Genomic DNA, 21576 nt, shown 5'->3' with positions numbered 1-21576 from the left:
GTTTGGAAGATTATGATCGGCAGAGAAAACACTCAGCATTAATCAATAATGTAATCATTAGTTCAGAGGCCTGTTGGTCAGTGATATGGATGAATCAAATGTCAATTTGCACAGACACTGTTACAGTAACATACTGTGCTGTGTGATATTGAACCCCTCAGTAGTCTTTATAGTCACTTTATCTAAAATCCATGCAGAGGAAACAGGTCATATTTCAACACATGTATAACCACTCTTTCTGTCTTGTTATCACTATCAATAAGTGTGGCCAGAATGAATTTCCAAAAACAATACATTTACTCAGTTCCAACCTTTGATATGCCATCTTTGTGCTCTCTTCAGTCAAACAGGGGTTGTAATGATTTGCAAATTAAACACATATTTGTTCCTATTTATCTTTTACATGCCTTAAATAAATCTGGAAACAGCATTGCAATAAAAAGATTATTTTCCTTTGACAAGTAACAGAAATCAAACATCTGCACTGGTTGACAGGCATCATCACTGTGTAAGTCTGCCTCCCCTGCTGTTAGCCTCAGCTCTAATGGCAGTAAGAACAGTCGACCAGAGAGCTGACACACAAGGACGGAGCAACGCTGCTGGTACTCACTCTGCGTGATTCATCCTCTTTGCAGTCCTTGATCTTCTCATCAAACAGCTGTGAGCGACAGAGAAGAGGGGATGAAAAAGGAGAATAAAGAGTTGTTATATGTTCAGAGGGTGACTGTTCAGATGATGTGGTTTGAGATAATGAGGTGGCTGTCTGAGGGGAGGACACTTTCAGTGTTTTCATTAAGATTTTCAGCCTGGGACAGTCTGCTGCTGCTTCTTTAAATAGGCATTTTTCTGCTTTGTCACTATGCTACCACAAATCCTATTTTTAATAACTTCTGCTTTTAAAGAGGTGGGCAGACCATGACACAGGAATAAATCCTACCATGTAAATTTAGATGCCAAATATGTCATAACTTGAGACAAAACACTTGATCTACTGATAATCCTTAAAAAAAAAAAACTTCATAAGCCCTAAATGTTAGTATAGGATAGCAGTACTGAAAACTGTACAAGATGTCTGATAGGTGATGCCTAAGGAAGTCTTACCTTTAACTGGTCGATCAGAATCTGTAGGTAGGCGTCTGCTTCTGCTAACTTCTTATCAAAGTCTTGAACACTGGGGACAAATCCTGTCTCAGCCTCCTGAAGATGGAGAAAAAAAACACAGCAGAGGATGAGTGCAGCTCTACCCAAACCAAACACCATGCTAGTATTTGCATATTCAAAGCAAAAATACAGCCTCTACCAATAATATTAGCCATGTATTCAGACATTATTCATTCATAAAAAAGAGCTTGTCATTGTCACCTCCTGGTCAGGTAAGCTTTGTAAACGGTTACAACAAAGTGAGCGACAGAAACATCAACAGTGCAGGAGAATCTTCCAGCAGTGTACTGTACAGGGAGAGATATGACGACTATTGTTTAAAGGCTCGCCTGCATAAAAGGCTAGCAGGACTGACTGACTGACTGACTGGAGGCCAGAGCTTCAACAAAATTAAAGCAAGGAACTGAAGTCTGCAGGGAATTTAGTTAGTGACAGATAAGTAAGTGTGTCAATGGGTTAAAGTGCACTTTAATTCATTGTTTGTTAATTAGTAGGAGCAGAAATGCAGACTGCACATGCATAAACACAGTAAACACAGAGTGTAACCCAAGCACAGACAATTTCAATACAATTGAGGTAATTACTGGACAACTAGAAGAACAGACATGCATCTGTCTCTATCTGCCTGAGTTCACCAAACTGAGATATACCGTGACACATTAAAACAGGACAAGGATGACAAGGCAAGACCCCTCTAAAATAAAACCACTGAAGGGGATCAGCACACCACATAAAATCCTCTAGATTGAGATAATTCACACCAATTTTTTTCAACACAACATGAAAGTTTAGACAGAAAGAGCCCCTCATAAACAGCTGTAAGATCTATTGTAAACCCTGTAACATCTGTAAGTATCAGAGAAACGCCCTGTTAGCAGATTAAGCCACTAATCAAACCGTTTTGGGAGCTACTGCTGCTGCTCTGGATTTGTTGCGTCTCATATCCCTGCTGCACCCCGAGCCTCTGGAAGCTTTTCTAGCCGTTATAGACACTCTCATAGGAATGTGAAGAAAAGCCATTAAACAGCAGAAACATACTGCTTTATAGAGAACAAAGTCTGAGTGAGCTCAGCAGTCTGCAGTTCACTGGACAAACTTCCTCAAAGGGATCAAAGGTACTTTCAGAGGGAGCAGGACCACATGATATAGCTGGCCAGGTGAGGGCCTGAGCTAAAATCTAATAAAACATTCAGAAGCTGGAAAATGTGTGTGTCTATGCACTGTGACACGGGGGACACGTGTGTGCATGTTATGCAGAGCAGCACTGTCATTCCAGTGTGAGCAACTCAGCCTTACTCACATTACATTGGAAAACCCATCAGCCCGGATTTAAGAAGAAAAGCTACTTGTTCTTTTCACTTCCCACAAAACAAACAGAAATGAAAAGATTTCCAAAACACTCACAGATGTTTATTCTACATAAGCAACTGAGCAGTGTGTACACCCTGTTAGTCTAATAAATCCTGTGATCTTCACATTATATAGAAAAGTAATGCAGATTAAACTATGGATAACATCATGATTAACTTGTTGGCTGCTCTGATCATACATAAGAGTATTTACAAAATGACACAAACATCTTTCAACACAAAGAAACCCACTACAACAGCAAACAGATGAGAGTCATAACACTACAAATCAGTCAATCCATTTTTGTTTGTATAGCACAAATTCATGACCAAAGTTATCTCAAGACCTATTACAAAGAGGGCAGGTCTAGCCTGTACTCTCTGTTGTGGTCTACTCTAATAAAGACCAGTGTTAATCACCATAAGCACAGCACTAGCACAGTAATGTTGACAGCCATCTGCTGAAGCCGCAGAGATAAAAGATTTACGTTTGGGAAGAAGATGAACTGTTGTCATGGTCAGGCATGAGAGAACTGTTGGCTTTGTGCGAGGGTTACACCAAAAGAAGCGTTGAAAAACATTGCCATCAGTATCAGCCTTCTGCTAAGTTGTTATTTTCAACATTGGTAATGGCACCGGCCCTGATTTTTTTGAATCAGTGCAGCTCTAATAGAAAGGCTGTAAACAATGACAATGGCGAGCTCTGTCCAGCCATGATTTCTTCACTCTGATTGTTACAGACTATTTTAGCGCACCAAATAACCAACAAGTACCAATAATTTTCACCTACATATCCTGAAAAGGGGTTATCATTTACTTGAAAATCTTAAAAAATATTTTTAACTCACTTTAAAAGTATCTTTAAACACAGGCAGTGGTGCTGCTGCTAGAGACAGACACACACTCTCATCTTGTACACTATTACCGTGTTACCGCCCATTCCTAATCATCATGATATTGCCATTGGCTAGGATTGGGCGGTATCCATTTTTGAATACTGTTAAACCTTCCTAAAACGTTCACACATTATATGTTATGACCGCCTAGTGTCCAGAAATAACATTACACAGGTCAGCCAAGCACAGTGATCAAGGCATGTGCCTCTACTCACAGTTCATTCATACATTTTCCAAAATGCTTCAAGTCTTTAAAAAATTGAGGATGTTTAGAACAGGAGCACTGAAAGTGATTCATAGTATGGCTGAAATGATTCCTCGAATTATCCGAGTGATTCAAGTAAAAAAATTCCTCGAGGCAAATTATCTGCCTCAAGGCTTCGCTTAAATCACTCATGTATCCACATACGCCCATGCTGTAATCTTGGACATCGCACTGTGTGTTGTAGAGAGTGCAGTGCTTCACACAGACAGCTATATGTGTGGCACAATGTACTTGTTTTTGCTGTTGCTATGAAGTAATATGCATGATACAAGACGTGAAAGTCACGAAGGAAGAGAAGTTGATGCAGTGATGTTTACAGGCACTCGTCCTGCGTTTGTACGCAGCCACTGGCTGCGGCTTTATGGCAAATATGGCACTATGCTATACATTTAATTATAAATTATTCAAAATTCAACTCACTGACGTCTTGATCGCAGCATATTTTTCAAAAAGTTTCAGGATGAATGAATTGACAACAATAAAATAGAAACACGCTATTGCCACAGACAGTGACCGAGACTGAATAGGTTAAAGTTCATCATCATATAGTCAGGATTCAACAGGTTATAGAAGCAGCATTATCCCTTTAAATATGTTCTTCATGTCAGTGGATGGTCTTAAAAGTTCATATTTCTATGGTGGATGAACTCACAAACAAAAAAATGTGCAAAAACTAAAAGTGAACACCCTTTGAAACAAGACTAGGTAAAAACCTAGCTGACTGCAACTATCTGCGATGCCTGTTGAAATGCCTGACTGGCAGAGTGATTTTGTCATTATTGTTATTTTGTGAGCCAAATGTATTTTGGCTACTTAAATGTACATAGCTACATGCTGTCCCCTCTCTCTCTGTCTGTCCTCTTAATAAAGCTCTTCTCTTTGTACATTTAAAATACTACAGAGACATGTTAGACTTCACTGATAGAGACAGTGTCACTGGAGATTAAATGTTATTCTGTCAGATGTAAGTCTTTAATAGTAGTAATTTTATACTAACAAACATTTCTAATTCTCCTCAGACAGATTTGTAAGGGTCTTTATAAGTGTAAAATTAAGTTGACTTTCTACTTTAGTGTTCTATTGTTTTTTTTTTTATATCCGTTAATTATCAATAAACAGCACAATAATCATATCCCCTGCAAATGAAGACTTGCTAAATGTTTAAGTATAGCGTTCTCTTAACAACACAGATGTGGAGATTTTAACATTTATTTGTTGAAAGCAGACAAGGATGAGAGGAGAGCAGCCGACACTGCTCCGTAAAAGACCGACTAAAAAAAACGAAGACTGTGCACGATTTACAAATCATGAAATATACACTCTGCACAAGACAAGCTGCCGATATGGCTCTGTGCTCTGGTTTTAAGAAGAACAGCTATCCAGGTCTGAGTAAACTGCAGTGGTCTTACAGCGACATCCAAGCTAACAGCTAACGGCGGATAATATAATACAAGCCAACCGCCATGATCGGAAAGCCATGCCATAACAGACCTGGGTAGAGCGAAAATATTTTTTTCTGTCACAGAAAGCTTTCAGTGTTGCTCTCTGCCCTTGTTTGGATTTAAAAACTGGTCTGGTTCAGTCAATAGTGCAGCTGCAGCTCAGTCCCAACTAATGACAGGCCTGCTTGAGTCATTAGCTGGGACACAACAACTAACCCTTTCCCCGTAACTATCACATAATCATGCCAAAGCAGGCTGGCAGAAGAGCGACAACATTGTTTTCTGTTGCAGAAAACTTTCTGTGTTGCTCTCAGTGCTAACTGTGATGAAGAAATGGGTTGGTCTGGCTAAGGCCGAGCTAACGTTCGACTAGCAGCCGTTGTATATAAGCACAACAAGTAACCCTTTCCATCTTAACTATCGCACACTCAAGCTGTAGCGGTTTGGTAGAAGAGCAAAAACACCCCTCCTGTTACAGAAAGCTTAGTGTTGCTGTCTTTGCTTGTTTTAATGAAGAAATGTCCAGTTTTGACAAAGTGCTGCTGAGACTTAGTTGGAGCTAATCACTACACGAGCAGCCAGCATATACAAGCATTCACACAAGAAGTTACCTTTTCCCCCTCAACTATCACATAATCATGGCAAAGCAGGTCAGATGAGGAGTGAAAACATCTTTCCCAACATGAAAAGCTTATATGGTTGTTTTTATTCTTTGTCATACAGAAATGGGGCCCAGTTCTAGTGAAACAGAGGCTAAAGCTATATCTGAGGTATTTAGAGCAGTGGAGGCAGCCATTAGAGGGTTTTCAGTGTCCCTAAACCCCGCCCATAGTGCAACTCTGTATGTATGGCTCTAGTTAACATAGTGGAGGCAGCCATCACTGCCAGCATTCAGTACAAGCAAACGCAACTCTGTTATGTTAGGGCTTTGGAAATAGGGTCACTCACTCAGTCAGTTACTCACTCATTCAGTATACAGACAGAACCATAAGTAGGGCTGACCTCAGTGGTTAGCCAAAAAATAGAGTGTATTCCTGTAATCTAAAGGTTAACCTTTCAGACATCATCAGACCACTGTCTGAATGATGAAACTTTATGTGTTGCTATAATGTGAAATATTACAATTATGCATACAGTAGAGGTTGCTAAAATGATCAAGTGTGTCCCTTTACTTTAATGACAAATTGGAAAATAAAAATAAACTATTAAAGAAGAAATAAAGTGTTGGCAACCAATATTTCCTGGGAGAGGATCCCTAAAACCCCAAATATGGCATAATCTAATATAATTATTTAACTTCCTTTCCTTGTAACTTTAAGAAATGTAAACTGTCATCAGAACTTAATTGTGCTTTGTAAAACAGATTTTCTTTGGAGGACCTGTTAATACCAATTTTGAATAAAGAAGTAGCACTTTTTAGGGACCCAGCTTCTTTTCTCATTTGTCTAGTACTACTTCTCTTGAAAAAGCAAAAGTGACTGATTTCTTATTAGAGTACTCGATTAATCGTCAGAAGAATCAATAGAGTGCTTGATTACAAAAAGAATCTATTGCTGCAGCCTTAATTTATAGTTACAGCATTTTTTTCATACTTCACAGGTAAGCTAAGTTACATCAGGACAGATTTACTCTGACATCATTAGCAGGAGTTCTGTCATCATTTTCCTAAAGATTTGTTTTCTGTCTTTCTGCCTTTTATTAGAGAGATAGGATAGTGGATAGAGTCAGAATGAGAGAGTGGAAAACAAGTAGTGAAAGAGCCACAGGGCGGATTTGAACCCGGGCTGCCGACATACACGGGATGCAACCTAACCACATGGCCATCTGTGCCCCTTGTCTTGACTTTTATAACATCTTCACACACATGCAGAGGCGCTGCTGCCAGAAACAGACACACGTTTATTAATTTTCTTTTTTGCTGATGACACAGCGCTGTCTTCATGACGGATTTTAGAGCAATACTGTGGCTTTCTTTAAATACCCCAGGATACTATATTACCGTATTACTGCCCATAGACAGTTTTGGCAGATATGAACGCTTCTGACAACACACCCTCTTTAGTAATGAAAATATTTACTTTCCATGCCAATGAAGTGCTTTTGAATTAGCTTCAGATTTACAGGTCAGTTACCTCTGACATTACTGAAGGCCTTTAGGTAAGTGATGCACGATAACTATGTTTCTAAACCGATACCCGATAATTTCCTACTCCTGATGGCCAATAACCGATAATAACAGATATATTTTTTTCAACTGTTGATTTAACAAAAGAACTTTATTTGATGTGTTTATGCACATCTGGGGGTAAGAAGGGGTTAATATGTAGTGAGCAAAGATATTTATAACTCATTTTAACTAATATCACTCATGTTTTTCAAAAAACAAAGAACCATTCTGGCTTTATAACTGTTATTATAGTTCACTTTTCTTAGTTAAACATCTGTGTACCAAGTACAACATACACAAACAACTGACATAGGTTTCCCCCCATAAAACCAAATGATAATAGGCTGTTATGCTTAACAAATGGAGATATTTGGGGGTCTGGTTTTTTTTTTTGCTTAAGCCAGAATTAAAGCAAGCTGATGTTTGACAAGATAAAAAATATGCACTGACATAAGTCATATCAGAGATAGGTTAAGAATGTAAAGTCCACTGTGGTCTAACTGAATGAAACCACGTCAAACAGAGCAGGCAGTTACACGTCTATGAAAGTAGCGATTGATTAGGAGACTGTCAGACTGATTTTGTTATTATAACGTTGCGCCTTTTGGCTCTGGCAAGCTTTCTGCAGTTTTCAATGCCTGCTAATGCCCGTGGCTGAGGCTAGTGGCTGCTGCCATTTCATTTTAACGTCGTTAGGATGATGTCGAGGACTTCTTTCTACTCTTTGCAACCTTTACAGGGCAAATTCTACACACACGGTCGTGTTATCCTCCCCGTAAATACTGAATAACGCCACCGTGTTGTTAGCATTTTAGCACAGGGGCTGCTACTTTCTCTTCTTCTTCGGTGCTTTAAAAGCAGGTCGTGTACTGTGGCGTTACCTGCTGTTTCGGAATGTGTAGTCTCCTGAGAAAGAAAAAAAAACACCAGTACTGCCGTGTTGACAAAAATACATATGTTATCGGGGCTCGTCGTAATGATATCGGACCGATAGGAATAAAGTGATAATTTCCTGTTATCGGCCCGATAACTATCAGCCCGATAGTTATCGTGCACCTACTTCAGGTGTCTCATAAAGAAACAAGTAACCCTTATGTGTCATACAAATAGACAGAGTAGGCAGTGACACTGCCTAAACTGCACAAATATACTGGCTATATTTTGGCGCAGAAAGTTTAAAATACAGGTACTGTGAAAATCATACTTAGAAAATGTTTTTTTAGACATTATATCTGGATCTGTTTAATTTGTAGGCAAAGGAAATCTAAGACAAAAAGTTAGACTATGGAGCACAAAACTGGGCAGAAAAATAACCTAGAGCCCTTATCATTACCACGTGAACACTATTTTATGTTTTGTCAACACACTTAAAGCAGAGGAAGAAGCAGAAACTAAGAGGAGGGTGTTGGTTTATAATCAGCCAGTGTAACATCACGTCATCTCATGAAATATCCCCAAACATCTGCACCTTCACTCCCCTCATTTCCACCACACACACATCATGTGTCTTCATGTGTGTGCTGTGACATGGTGAGAATATTTTAGGTAGCCTGAAAGGTCTCACACATTTAACACTCACAACTCTACAAACAACCCTGCCCTCTAACCCCCACCCCCTCATTTCTATTTGTCTTTCCACGCAGTGTGACCCACTTTAAATTGCTGCTGCCCCGGCAGCGCACTGCAGCCGTTTAGGTTCTCCTCTCTGTGGTGCAGTGGCGTTTGTGCGTGTGTCTTTGTGTGTGTGTTTACTTACTGGGTGCTTCGCTCCAATGGACATGCTGCGTTAAACCTTGTATATCTCTCTCATCAGGCCAAACAGCCTGACTTAAAACAGTTTTTCTCTTTCTCCGTCTGTTATTTTGTCTTGAACTTCCAAAAGACACAAACTAACAGCTCTGATGAAGTTAGTGGTCCTCCTCCCTTCCTCCTCCTGCTCCTCCTCTTTCACACAGAAACTGAAAACAATTTCCTCAGCTTAGTCTCCTCTGCAGTGTGCCAGTATAAACCACAGCAGCCTCCAGACTGGAAGTTAATCATGCAGCCAGCGTGGCTACAGAACCTCCTTCGGCAGCAGCTGAGTGTTTGGTATGAAGGCAGACAGAGCTGAGTTAATCCAGGACCCTCCCCTGGCAGGAAAGGCACACTTCCTCTCACGCAGGCAGAAGAGAAAACACACAAAGCAGCAGTGAGTGCTGACAGGAACATGCGCCAACAGCCGCTCTGATTGGCTGAGGCAGCACACGCAGATGTTTGGTTGACCAAGCAAGCAGGTCACGGATTTGTTACCCTGGGTCACGTGACGCTACGACAGCAGCGCGCTAACACTGCAAGAGTGTTTGTGCAGACACACAGGGCACGTCACAAGGATTTGCCACAGGGGGAGGAAGGGGAGGCAGGAAAAGGAGGGAGGGAGGGAGAGCATATGAGAGGGCTTGTCATGAGGTTGAAAAAGGAGGAGGTGGAGATGGGTGGAAGTAGCTGGACGTGCAGGATAGGAGGGGAAAAGTTTGCTTTAGGGGAGGAGAGTAAGAAGCAAGGTTGGCCAAAGAGAAAACAACTGGAGGGCAGGACAAGCAGGAAAAAACGGACTGCGTCCAAATGCTTATAAAAACACTTAAATGGGACAAACAAGCTGACAAAAGGTCAGCTGTTAATCAAAGAAAAAGCCATTAAACTCAGCCACATATTGCCATAACATCCAGTTTACGATGGCCTGAATGTCACCATTATTTATTTTTATGATGATAAGACTTCTCGCAGACTCTCATCTTTTCTAGCAGAACATGTAAGACAAATACAGCTAAAAAAAGTTTAAAATATGAACTGAGAAGCAGAAGTCCATATCAAGGTCATTACATCTGACTGTGGTGATGCATGATTTTATAAAGTATGCAAATGCATGCAATCTGAGTTGTGATAAAAAAACCACAACCAAAGCTTTCCACATCTGCTCATCGGTCTACTAGTAGGCATTATCCAAACCATTCAACAGCTCAGGTATGACCGAAGCTAAGATGTTTACTCAGGAAAACAGAAAGTAAACACTGCAACCAAATTCAGTAGAAGCTGACATATAAGGAAGCCCTACAGCACAACGACTATAAGTGGGTGGATTTGACACAGAAAAAGCACACATAGAGAGAGAAAGGGCCTGGTTACGTACTCGGAGTTGGAGGGTGTGACGGAGGATTGTTCCCTCTAAGGCGTGGATCCACTTCTCCCGCTCATCTGCATCTCGGGCTGAGGGCAGAAACACAGACACACCCAGTGAGACACATTTTTATCAGATGTTACACTCACGTTAAACACTAATGGCAATAAGACAACACTGAGATGACATGAGAGCTTGGGACACGGTGATGGACGTTGTATATTCTTTGTGAAAATTAAGGTTGATAGGTCCACACACAGATCTGCATTTTTTAATCTGGACGTTAATGGAGGATATGCTCAAGTCCCACATCAGGGCTCCGCTCGATGAAGCCCATTTCAAGTCTGTGGACTTGCTGTGCATTGTTAATCTGGTGGTGTTTGATATGGCCTTTAAGATTTATTTAACATGACACCAAACCTCTGACGATCCATGTTAGTGATATTGCTTTTCAAATGATGTTGAGCAGCTGACGTCTTATTGTTTAGCAGATCTAATGAATGGGAGATTTAAGCAGAAAAAATGTAATTACTACAGATAATAAGATAAACAAATAAATCATTTAACTTCTGAAATAGGACATTTTTTTACACTGCTGTGATAGGGTTAAGGGTTTAACAGGAAGTGAAATGAACACAAAAATAACTTTAACATTACATCATAATCAATCAGCAAGTCTGGAGATTTAAATAATCTATCTAATCCGCTACTGTGCCTTGTGTGTAATTGCACACAGATGCAGGCTGCAAGAGACAGGACTTCATCCAGCGCTCAAAAATATGAGAATTACACCTGATATGTAAAGCTATTCAATGAGAAATAGACATAAACATTTGTCTATAGCCTACTAGACATTCTAGGCTTTTGAAAATCTCTTTTTAAGTCTCATGAACAGTCAGAGGGGAGATAAACAGTCAGTTTATCTCCACCATAAACCCACTTATAATCACTATAATGCTTGAAGCTGTTATTGCAGAGACTTTCTTCTTAGTCTGGGACAGAGGGATCCAGCTGGCCTCCACCTGCTTGCATGCTGCTTCTTTTAAGAGCCACAACACACTTTTGTTGCCATCCTGAGGGCTGACCATTTTCTCTCAAACACCTGAGGGTAAAATTTTTTTGTAAGAAACTGAATGAAAAGACCTGTGATTTTATTATTTTTAAATTGTATATCACATCAATGCCACTTTTCAGGCTGAAAAACAACAAATGTTGAATTTTTATTGCTTCTCTGACCTTGAAATTGATACCATAACAAGATGACAATTCTTTTCCGCTGTATCATCTACCTTCATGTCATCAACTTTGGTAAGGCCAGCTGAACAGGTGTGTTATTTAAATGAGGACTGTTTCAGCCACCATGTTTGCCAACACCCACTCATTAGTATGCTGTGATTGGTTAGATACACATTTCATGAATTCCCTGTGGATTTTGAGAGGAAATAATTTCTATACCCAAATTTATGCAGGTTTCTACACCAGACTGATAAACAAGGGCCTTTCGGTATATGACTCCCACTGCCAACATTTTCTCTTACATTTGACCATGAAAACAGATCAGTGTTTGTCCAACAGGAAATGTGGGGAGACAAAGAGTGGGAGGAAGACATGCACCAAGCAGCACAGAGAACGGTAATCGACCCGTGACCAGTGAGGACTAAATTCTCTGTATATGGGAGCCTGCACTGAGTCAAACTGGCACCCACAGGTGACATCCTCTGCCTTAAAAAAGAACTCTTCTTTTGAATCAGCAGTTAGACATACCAGATGCCAGCATTATTTTGACTGAACACATCAGAGAAACTTTGGCTACTGATATCTGTTCATGCCACATTATCTGCAGATGTTTGTCAACTGAGATATCTTCCTGTACCTGTGTTGAACCTATGTATCGGAGCATTTCCAGTTTATCCTGCTTCACCTCATTTGTTTGCCTAAAAAAACAAATCTGCAACCTACAAAAGGCAACTGGAAAAATATGAAGCTTTATTTGTACCGTTTGATATATTTCAGGAATGACAGTTACCATTTTATCACTGAAGTAAATAACACAGACCCCAAAACCCAGATAAGACAATAAAATCAAATCAGAAATCAGAGAGAAAGATTTAGATGAGTACATAAAAACATCTGTCAGAAAATTGAATATGGTGTCCTTAAACTTCCCAGAAAAGAAACTCTCTTTGGCATGTTACAGAATAGGCTTTTTTAGTCGAGAATTGGATGAAAAATAACAGATTTGTCTGTAAAACCTAAAATCTCAGAGAGCAGTCAAGTAGCTTGTCTGGCATACAGACACTGAGGAGGCTTCCCTGGCTTAAAGATATAAAAGATTACCAGACTGTAACATTTTTTCTTGGTTATACATCTAAAGGACATAAAATAACATACTATATCTTGGTTGTTTAATCTCTGGATAAAATATTGAGTTAAAAGTATTGTTTTGTCTTTAGCCTCCTAAGCCAGGTGCATTCAAATGTCTGGTTTTGGATGAGCAATTCCAGATAAGTGCAAAGTTGCTACATAGACTATAAAGCTTTGATGCATTAAGCCAACTGCTAATTTAGCTTCATAGTTTTCATTTATTGTACGTAAGAGTTGGGTCAATCACTTCACTTTACTTCTGTGTTGGTTAAATGTTAGATAATTGGATTAACAGACTGAGAATGGCGATAGGGTGGATCTACAGTTTTAAAGATGCAAAACTTTCATGTTCACAGTCTGGTTAAAAAACGTTTTTTTCTATAACTCATCCATTTTTGATAAACTATCGGTATATTGATGTTAAGAGTTATGCATAAAAAGGTACACGGCTGATCTGATTCACAGGTGGTTGTGTTGTAACTGTTTGCCAGAAGGCTTAAGAGCTTCAGCTCTCTGCCTGTTATATGACTGACTGAAAGTTAGTGCAAGGTAACTTTCCAAAATGGTTACTGCCTTCAACTGGCTCAAAACCTAGCTTAAGAAATCAACAGGGAAGTCATCAAGGCAAGGTTCATGATTTACAGTCTAATGGTAGTAAAATTGATAACCACTTTGACACTTGATGAGTGGAAGCGATGCTTAAAATAACACCAGAAGAATCAATTCAAAGATCCTTAAGATTGGAGATTCATTGCTGACTCTCTCATGTGTTTTTGTCACATGGAGCTTTTGGGAACTGTGTGTGAAATAGAACTGGGCAATGCTGCACCCTCACAGCAAAGTCAGAGAACAAACAGACTGCCAGTGACATTAAACAGTGACCCAACACAGGCTGTAACACACTTACACACTGACGTCTAAATGCCAATGGCACACGAAGATGCAATATTTTGTTGGTTTCCAAGATAAGGCCAGGCTTGAATTTATCTGGTCAGACTACAGTATCTATACATGTCCTACAGTTATTCAGGAACAATACTTGAATGGATGAAAGTTTTCTGTTCTTGCATATTGAGAAGTTTTACTAACCATGCCTGTGGATGTGGATCTGTGTCAAAAAAAAGCTATAGCCCTAAAAGCTGTGAAAGAAAAAATTGAAAAGATGTATGCCAGTGAATTAGCCAGCATACTACATCCTGTGCTAGAGTCATTTTTCATAGAACTGTTAACAAGACAGCAGAGCAGATGAATGGCTGTGCTAGCACAGAGGCTGAGCAGCGCTCCAGCAGAAAAGCTTTTAAAGACATTAAAAGGCAGCCAAGGCTCAGGCCAATCCACTCAGACAGCGCCTCGCTGCCCTCTCACTTTCCCCTCAGCCAAACAGACTCTCAAGAGGAACGGATTACTGCGGCTAATGTTGTTTAGCTCTATTCATGACAGGGGAGAGTTAGACGCAGGGCAATTCAACAAAAACAAATACTGTAACTGTACGAACCATGTTGCAACCGTATTTGTGGTTCATATTTAATCTAAGATTTAAATACACCAGCAGGAAGGAGGAGATTCCACAGATCCATCAGGCTGGCCTGTTGGCCATTCGTCAAGTCACATGAGGCGACACACCATAAACCATGACAGTGGCCATCATCTGAACCTCCTTTGTGAAGCTGCAGAGTTACATATTTGAACTAACAGTGAACCATTTGTCCCTCAAAATCCATGTAAAGCAACACAAAATACTCATTCTGAGTTCATTAAATAACAGAAGATAGTGTTATTAACCACGAGGCCTAATTTAACTAATGAAAAAAACAAAAACAAAATGTTGAGTGATAACATTAAAACTCATGAAAAATCAAGCTCACTGCTTTGGGATGTTGTGGCTGTGTCTGTTAAATGCACTAAAACCATGACTACAGGGGACAGAGACAAGTCTCCCTCAACTGTCAGAAACTGCAGTTCACCGTCTTCATCCCCATGCATCCAAGGAAGAAGAACCTGTGGAGTAAAGGCAGAGCTAGCCAGCAAAACTGCAGACTGTTGAATGTTGTAGTATCTCTCAAACCATGCAATGATAATGGACTGGACAGATTTCATGTAAGTCATCAGGCTAAACTGTCTATAAAAGCTTCAAGTTGACATGCGTGTGTTCAGCCAGAGAATGACCGGACCAATCAGCATCATTGAAGGAGAAAGAGACAGTAGCTACAGGCGGGTTTCAGTTAAACTGCAACCTGGTAAACAATGGTGACCAGTGAAGAGGAGAGTCTGACTGCAGCTATAGCAGCAATTTCATCTGATCTGGACAGTAGTTTTTTATTTCAAGAAAAGCAAAGAACTGCACCGACAGCTTTTCTTGGTGAAGAGAAATGTTCTTGCTCTTTTCAGGCTGCACTCCAAAGATTCATTATGAACAACACACAAAGTATTACAAATAGATATGATTTCTTTGCCAGAAAGCACATTTACATATATGCAACATGCGTACAGTATGATGCACTGTTATGTCCAAGAGGCAGCCAATGTCACCGCAACCCCAGAGATCCTTACAGGAGCTTCATTTCAAAAAGAGAAGGGAGATCAGCCACAGACAATACACGATCAGCCATCTGACCACAGAGAAGAACAGCAGGTATGGGTAATGGTTACGCAGAAGTGAGTGCTGCTAAGACTTCATAAAATAGAGCTTGTAGGAAATAGAGAATCCTTTAAGGGTCAAAGATATCTAGAGCTGTGCATGTTTGTTTAGACTGTTATCAGAGATAATAAAAATAGATCATATCCTTGTTTCCTGATCTCCAGCAATAACATCTTTAAGTCCTGTATTGTAAACAGGTGCAAAGGGCTGTTACATTGCAGAAATGAGAAACTCTGATAGGGGAACAAAGAGAACAGAAGTCTGAAGGTCACTGGGTTCCCTTTTTTTCTCCTACAACTCCACAGCATTGAAAAGACTCTTCAGGAGGAACATGATGCACCAGCTCTCATCCTGTAAGAGTGTAACACAGGCTCAGCTGCTAAGTAGAGTCCTTACACAGGAAGCAGGTAGGTGCTAACTGAACCATATTACTGAGCTCTCTGATTCTTCCATCCTGGAGAAAGCAGTGGCACAGAGAGGCTATTAGAGGAAGAAGCACATATGGGAGGTACTGCTCCTCACAATACACTGCAACCCATATACCCACACACCTTTCTAATAAGTACAGACAGCCCTGGCTGACAGTAAGTGAATCAAACCCATGACGATTCATTGCCAACAAACACAACTAGAAGTTAAATAATAACAAATATCCAGCTGGAGGTCCGAAGGTAGACCTATTCCCTGTTCATTTATTACCTTTATCATATCTACATGGCGGATGTGTATGCAGTCATACAATCAAACATACCAGAAATCCATCCAACTACTCAGGAGAAGCTAGTCAGGCCATGGTCAACCAGCCTGTCTCATTGTGCACTGCATGACAAGTGATGTAAGACCATGGATACAGCACTACAAATAACTTTTATCTAAAAGACTTGTGGGAAAAAAGAACTCAATGCTAAAATTACAGATGATAACTGGAATGATACTTGGAAAAAAGCAAAAACATTGGTGTGTGTAACAAAGTTAAGGCACTTCAACTTACACAAGAAAAAATCAACTCCAATCTATTTCCACCCTGCCCAAAGTGTAAAATAAAAACTGGCAATGTTAAACAAAAGTGTAGTAGCTCTGGCAGATAACAGGTAAGGAAAGTGTATCCTCTTGAAATGGGTTACAGATAAAGTTCCGTCTAAGATACAATGACAGAGGGTAACACTATTTTGTCTCTTTAGACTATTTATCCTGTAGGTTACATGGTAAAGATGACTTTTTGTGGAATATGGGAACCCTTTGTGCCATACTGGGTTGAATATTTCCACTATTGTCACAAGAGGGTTTATATCCTAGATCTGAAAGCTGTGACTCATAAAGACTACTGTAAGATTGGTATGGTCTGTATTGTCATTATCATTTTGTATTTTTATGTACCCTTTGCCTTAAAGATAATGTAAACATTACATGTACATAAAGACTTGTACTTTCATGTACTGTATATGATGTGGATCCTAATCCTCCTGTCTGTATGAATTTGAATGTGTGATCCAGTTGTTTGTTCGCTGGTTATAGATGTTCCTTTTTTAAAAACACTGAGGCCTGGGTGCCACTGATTCAGTAATTGTGTGGAATTTCTTCCTGTTTTGCTGCTGTTACTGTGTTCCACATACTGACAGAGTTAGGGCTAAATTGTTCATTTTCCTTCATTTTTACCTCTGCCAAGGAGGTTATGTGATCGAGTGGGTTTGTTTGTTTGTTAGTTAGTTAGTTAGTTAGTTAGCAACATAACTCAAAAAGTTGTGGATGGATTTTGATGAAATTTTCAGGAAATGTCAGAAATGGCATAAGGGAGAACTGATTAGATTTTGGGAGTGATCCGGATCACCGTCTGGATTCAGGGATTTTTTTTAAGGATTCTTTACTATTGGGAGATAGGGCTAATGGCAGAGGTCTGCGCTGTACACTAGGAGATGGCAGACATGAGTAACTTCAGTCCCAGCAGCGGTTTTTGGGTGTGTTTCTATTCAAAGTTTTGGAGTTTATAGAGTTTGAAAGACGCACGCCTGGTCGAGGAGACGAGTCGAGGCGTAACGGAGAGAAAGACAGTGAATTCTAGCAAGAATATTCACGATGCTGGGAGGAAAAGAGGAATATTCACCCCCTGTCATGACTTCCAGTCATCCGGTGAGACCATGGGTGCATCTGTTGGCACCCGTAGTGAAGCTAATGTTTGGCCTCACCATGGTACCACCCCACCAGGAAGGAAGTAATCGGCGAATGCGCGGTGGGTGGCACATGGATCCAGGAATTTTTTAAAGGATCCTTCACCATTGGGAGATAGGGCTAATGGAGGAGGTCTGAGCTCTCTGAGTGCTTCTCTAGTTTTTATCATGCAGTTTTACTTTTGCCACATTAAGTACATTTTGTACATCTTAATAAACACGTTTCAGTTCCACATATCAGTTATCGGCCTCATGAGTGACAAATAATTGGTATTGGTATCAGCCCTGGAAAATCAGTCGACCTCTACTCAAAACCTGATGTTGTTTTTTGGGCATCCTAATTCTAATAAAGTTATTCAGATGTTCCTATGGCAGGCTCCACTGTTGCCCTATTATATGTACCAACAGATATGTCTCTTACCGAGTTACAACTTGCAAGTTGTTAACAAAACAACATTGATAATTCAGAGTATGAATTGAAGATTTGAAAGTGTCATCATCTAGACTGCAGAAAATGCCATTGTAGATATAAAAAGACATATTGAGACTCTATAAGCCGCATGTACAACAATCAGACAGATAAAAACATCAGGACAAACAGAAAAAAGTAGAGTTCTAATCTTTCAGCAAAAAAGTGGTGTGTATTAAACCCAATGATCATCCCCTCTTGAGTATGTTGGTGTAAACATACTTGCAAAGGTTTCCCTTTACAATTCTCAGCTGCCCCTCCCTGTGATGCTGCTCCTCCTCTGTGAATTATTCATCCCTCCCCTCTTCTGTCGCTTCCTGCCTGTCGTCTGAAGAAAAGCTGATGAAATGTTTCACTTCATTCTCCTTTGAGAGGAGTGCAGGAGGCTGTGGGGCTCAGGGCTAAAACCTGTTCATATAATACTATGTATCTACACATAGGAGGTGTGAAGGAATGCACAGTTTAAGTATGAATATAATCAGAGATGAGAGAATTTGTGCTGTTCTGACAGGAGAAAAATCTATTCTCTAAATGCATGCTAGAAATGTAAAATCAGCCATGTGTGATCTGTGCTGACTCTACACTTTTGCACTACTAGTCTTAAAAATGATAACTGAGGTAGGACATTCAAAAAAGGATGAGGACAGACAGTACAGGTGATTCAGAGAGGATGTGGGACCCCTGAGACAGTGCAGGAAGCATGAGCTGGGTCTTCTTTTTGTTGACTGATGATCTGGGCAGTCAGTGTGACCTGATGGAAAGGAAGGAGACTGATAACTACAGTATATAAGAGGAGGCAAGTGAAATAGGGGGAAAGAGGAAAATGGGAAGCAAAAAGGGCTCTCCGGCAACTCTGATGCACCGCCGGGGGAGAGGGGCTGATGAATAATGAATGCTCCTCTAAATAGAAGGACAGCACAGAGCTGCACTCCAGGCTAACAGAGTGCCTGGGTATGAACTAAAATTCAACCTGTGAGCTGGGTTGACCTTAACTCTAAAAAAAAATACAAAGTTTTGTACCACCACATTTAAGACACTGTGATAATCTCCAGTGTATCAGGAGGAGTATTGATACTGAAAACTTGGTTTCACTCTGTCAGTCTTTATCGTCCAAACACAGCCCAAACCTGAGTCACGCACCAGTCCATATATAAAAACCACACGGGCCTACAGTGTAGTATAAATATATATGTGAATCCTGGGAGGCTGACTGCATAACACGCTGGTCCCTGGATCGTTATACAGCACCAGAGAAATCTCCTCCTGCACAACATCCTGTGCATCACTAGACATCCAAGCCAGCTGATGTGTCTGCGAGCTCTGGTTCAGCACACTCTGTGATGGTTTTCTGACCATTCCTCCAGTTATAGTGAAAAATGAGACGGTAATGAGATCCTACGGGTACTCTGGGGAGTGGATGAGTCTTATGGAGAGACTTCTTTGTTTCCTCTTAACGAAAGATGATAACAGGGTCACAAAGATGAAAGGAACTGCAGAGTTAGCTTCACCAAAATGAGTAAATGTCATGCTGCAATTAGGCATAAATGCTTGGAATCAATATTTTTGTTTACCAACATTAAAGAAGACCATCATGATTCTGACACGTCTTTTTCAATTTATGTTGTGTTCTAATCTAAAGTTTAAAGTTTATACTGCCATACATAGAGTCAAAGTTCAAGCCAAATAAATGTTTCAAAATCTTCTGCTCATCTGTTGTTTTCAGATGTAGAAAAAGTTCAAGTTGGTATCTTATAACTTTAATTGGCAGTGAGTTTGTCTGTGTTGATTTGCATGCCACAGCGTTGCTCCAATTGTCCATGATAATTCTCAGAGGACCTCTTGGGTGTTCAAAACTGTTGCCATGAAAAATTCATAAATATGTAAAGTTTTTCAATAAAATCTAAAATTGTTGCGCTTTACCCTTCAGTTTGCCCTCATCCCCGTCCCCCATTACGTCACTTCCCCTAGTTTTCCAAATAGAGGCAGACTTTAATATCAAATATCAAGTAAACTTCATCAAGTTATACACTGTCAGAGGAGAATCTAAAGACTCACAGTGTGAACTGCCTGCATTATCCATGAAAAAGTAGTCCAAAAATCAGAACAAATCCTGGCAATCAAGGTATCAGATAAAGGTAAGGGTCCAGCAAAAAACTAACAACTCTTTACCTCATTTACTCCCAAAAGCACGCTTGCCATTTCAATTAAACACTATAAAAATGTTGACTTTCTCTGATGCAACATACTGTGTGTTTGGTTTTTCTTACATCTGACAGGGGCGGTGTATTCACCAAAGTTCACCTTCTCTGTGTCTGGTAGATGCAAAACAAGCGCACCCATATGATCCTTTGGCCTGTTTTGGCTGAGTATTGTCAGTGAACAATCAAGGGCTTCACTGGCTATCAGCAGGTTTACTCAGAGTTGTTTTAGCACACTTTTGGCCAGCGGTTGTATTTTCAGAGTGCCTCTCTCCATCTCTCTCCATCATGGATTGAGGTGACAGCATGTATGAGAGGTCGAAGTGTAGTCACTGCCACCAAAACAACTCCACTGACAGGTGCGTATGTGCACACTATTCACAGCAAAAACTGGAGTGTTAAAATCTCAGTGATAAACAGTGTAAACACTGAGTGAAATGGCTCTCAGTGTTGGAGTTACTGGACAGTGTTAATCATCAGTGTTAGTCCAACTCTGTAGCAAGTCAATTGATCTAAACTCTGCCAAGTGCCATTTCAACACTTTCTGGCTGAGTTCTCCCATCATGTCCTTGGGCAAAGTGCTTTAGATGTTTTTAGATGTATTTAGATGTTGCCTGCTGTGCAGTTATTACTGTATTATTTTTGTTTTTCATGTTAGACACTCCTGCACCATGAGTGAAGTTATCCACTGAGTAAGTCTCTTCCCACCTGTGGCAAGGGGTGGTTTGCAGTAAAGGGTGGTGTACTGATTTTCAGATATCTTACCATAGGTGTTCAACAAAGGTGGCAATCTAAGTATGAAAAGTGTATTGAAATGTGTCAATAATTATATCGCAAATTTAAGTCAGACTTCGTGGGAATTACATTAACTCAGAAAAAGTGTTAAATTCAACACTATGGTAGTTGAATTAACTGATGTTTTTGCCATGTACCTGCAGAAGAGGCAGGGCTATATCAACGCTTCACTCAATCAACCTACTGAGTGCCATCAAAGTTAGAAATAAAATGTAAACAAACTGAAACGTTTGTGTGAATTATGTCCTTTTATGACTTTTTTTTTTAGAACTAAGTAATTTTGGTAACTGCTATTTTACCAAATATTTTAACATAAATATTATTCAGATATTTCATCAAATATAACTTTTTTGGTTGATTATTTCTTTGACCACATTTTTACTTGTATTTGTTATTAAAAACATTCAGACTTGATATCAGTCATCTGGTTTCCAGATGTCCAATTCAGAGTCACTAAACTGACATTTTGAAATTCACCTGGAAATGTCTGCACAAAAAACCATTTTTGTTTGT

The 21576-nt window shown here is 40.0% G+C and overlaps 1 protein-coding gene across 4 annotated transcripts in view; it reads right to left on the bottom strand.

Annotated features, from left to right (window-relative positions):
- Window positions 1-21576, bottom strand: part of osbpl9 (oxysterol binding protein-like 9) — a 52448-nt gene that overhangs the window by 21048 nt on the left and 9824 nt on the right. For 2 of the 4 annotated variants that reach the window (XM_041790653.1, XM_041790654.1), the window contains exons 4-6: window positions 10447-10523; window positions 1102-1197; window positions 611-658 (exon numbers count right to left, since the gene is read on the bottom strand). In XM_041790653.1, coding sequence (XP_041646587.1) covers window positions 611-658; window positions 1102-1197; window positions 10447-10523 — 221 coding nt within the window. Of the gene's footprint in view, window positions 1-610; window positions 659-1101; window positions 1198-2058; window positions 2119-9036; window positions 9416-10446; window positions 10524-21576 lie in introns of those variants that run through there. The other 2 variants (XM_041790656.1, XM_041790655.1) reach the window with 2 other exon arrangements.

Source organism: Cheilinus undulatus, linkage group 7 (genome assembly GCF_018320785.1).
Source record: "Cheilinus undulatus linkage group 7, ASM1832078v1, whole genome shotgun sequence".
NCBI classification, from domain to species: domain Eukaryota; kingdom Metazoa; phylum Chordata; class Actinopteri; order Labriformes; family Labridae; genus Cheilinus; species Cheilinus undulatus.
The sequence above is the reverse complement of the archived record's forward strand: the minus strand, read 5'-3'. Positions and strand labels throughout refer to the sequence as shown.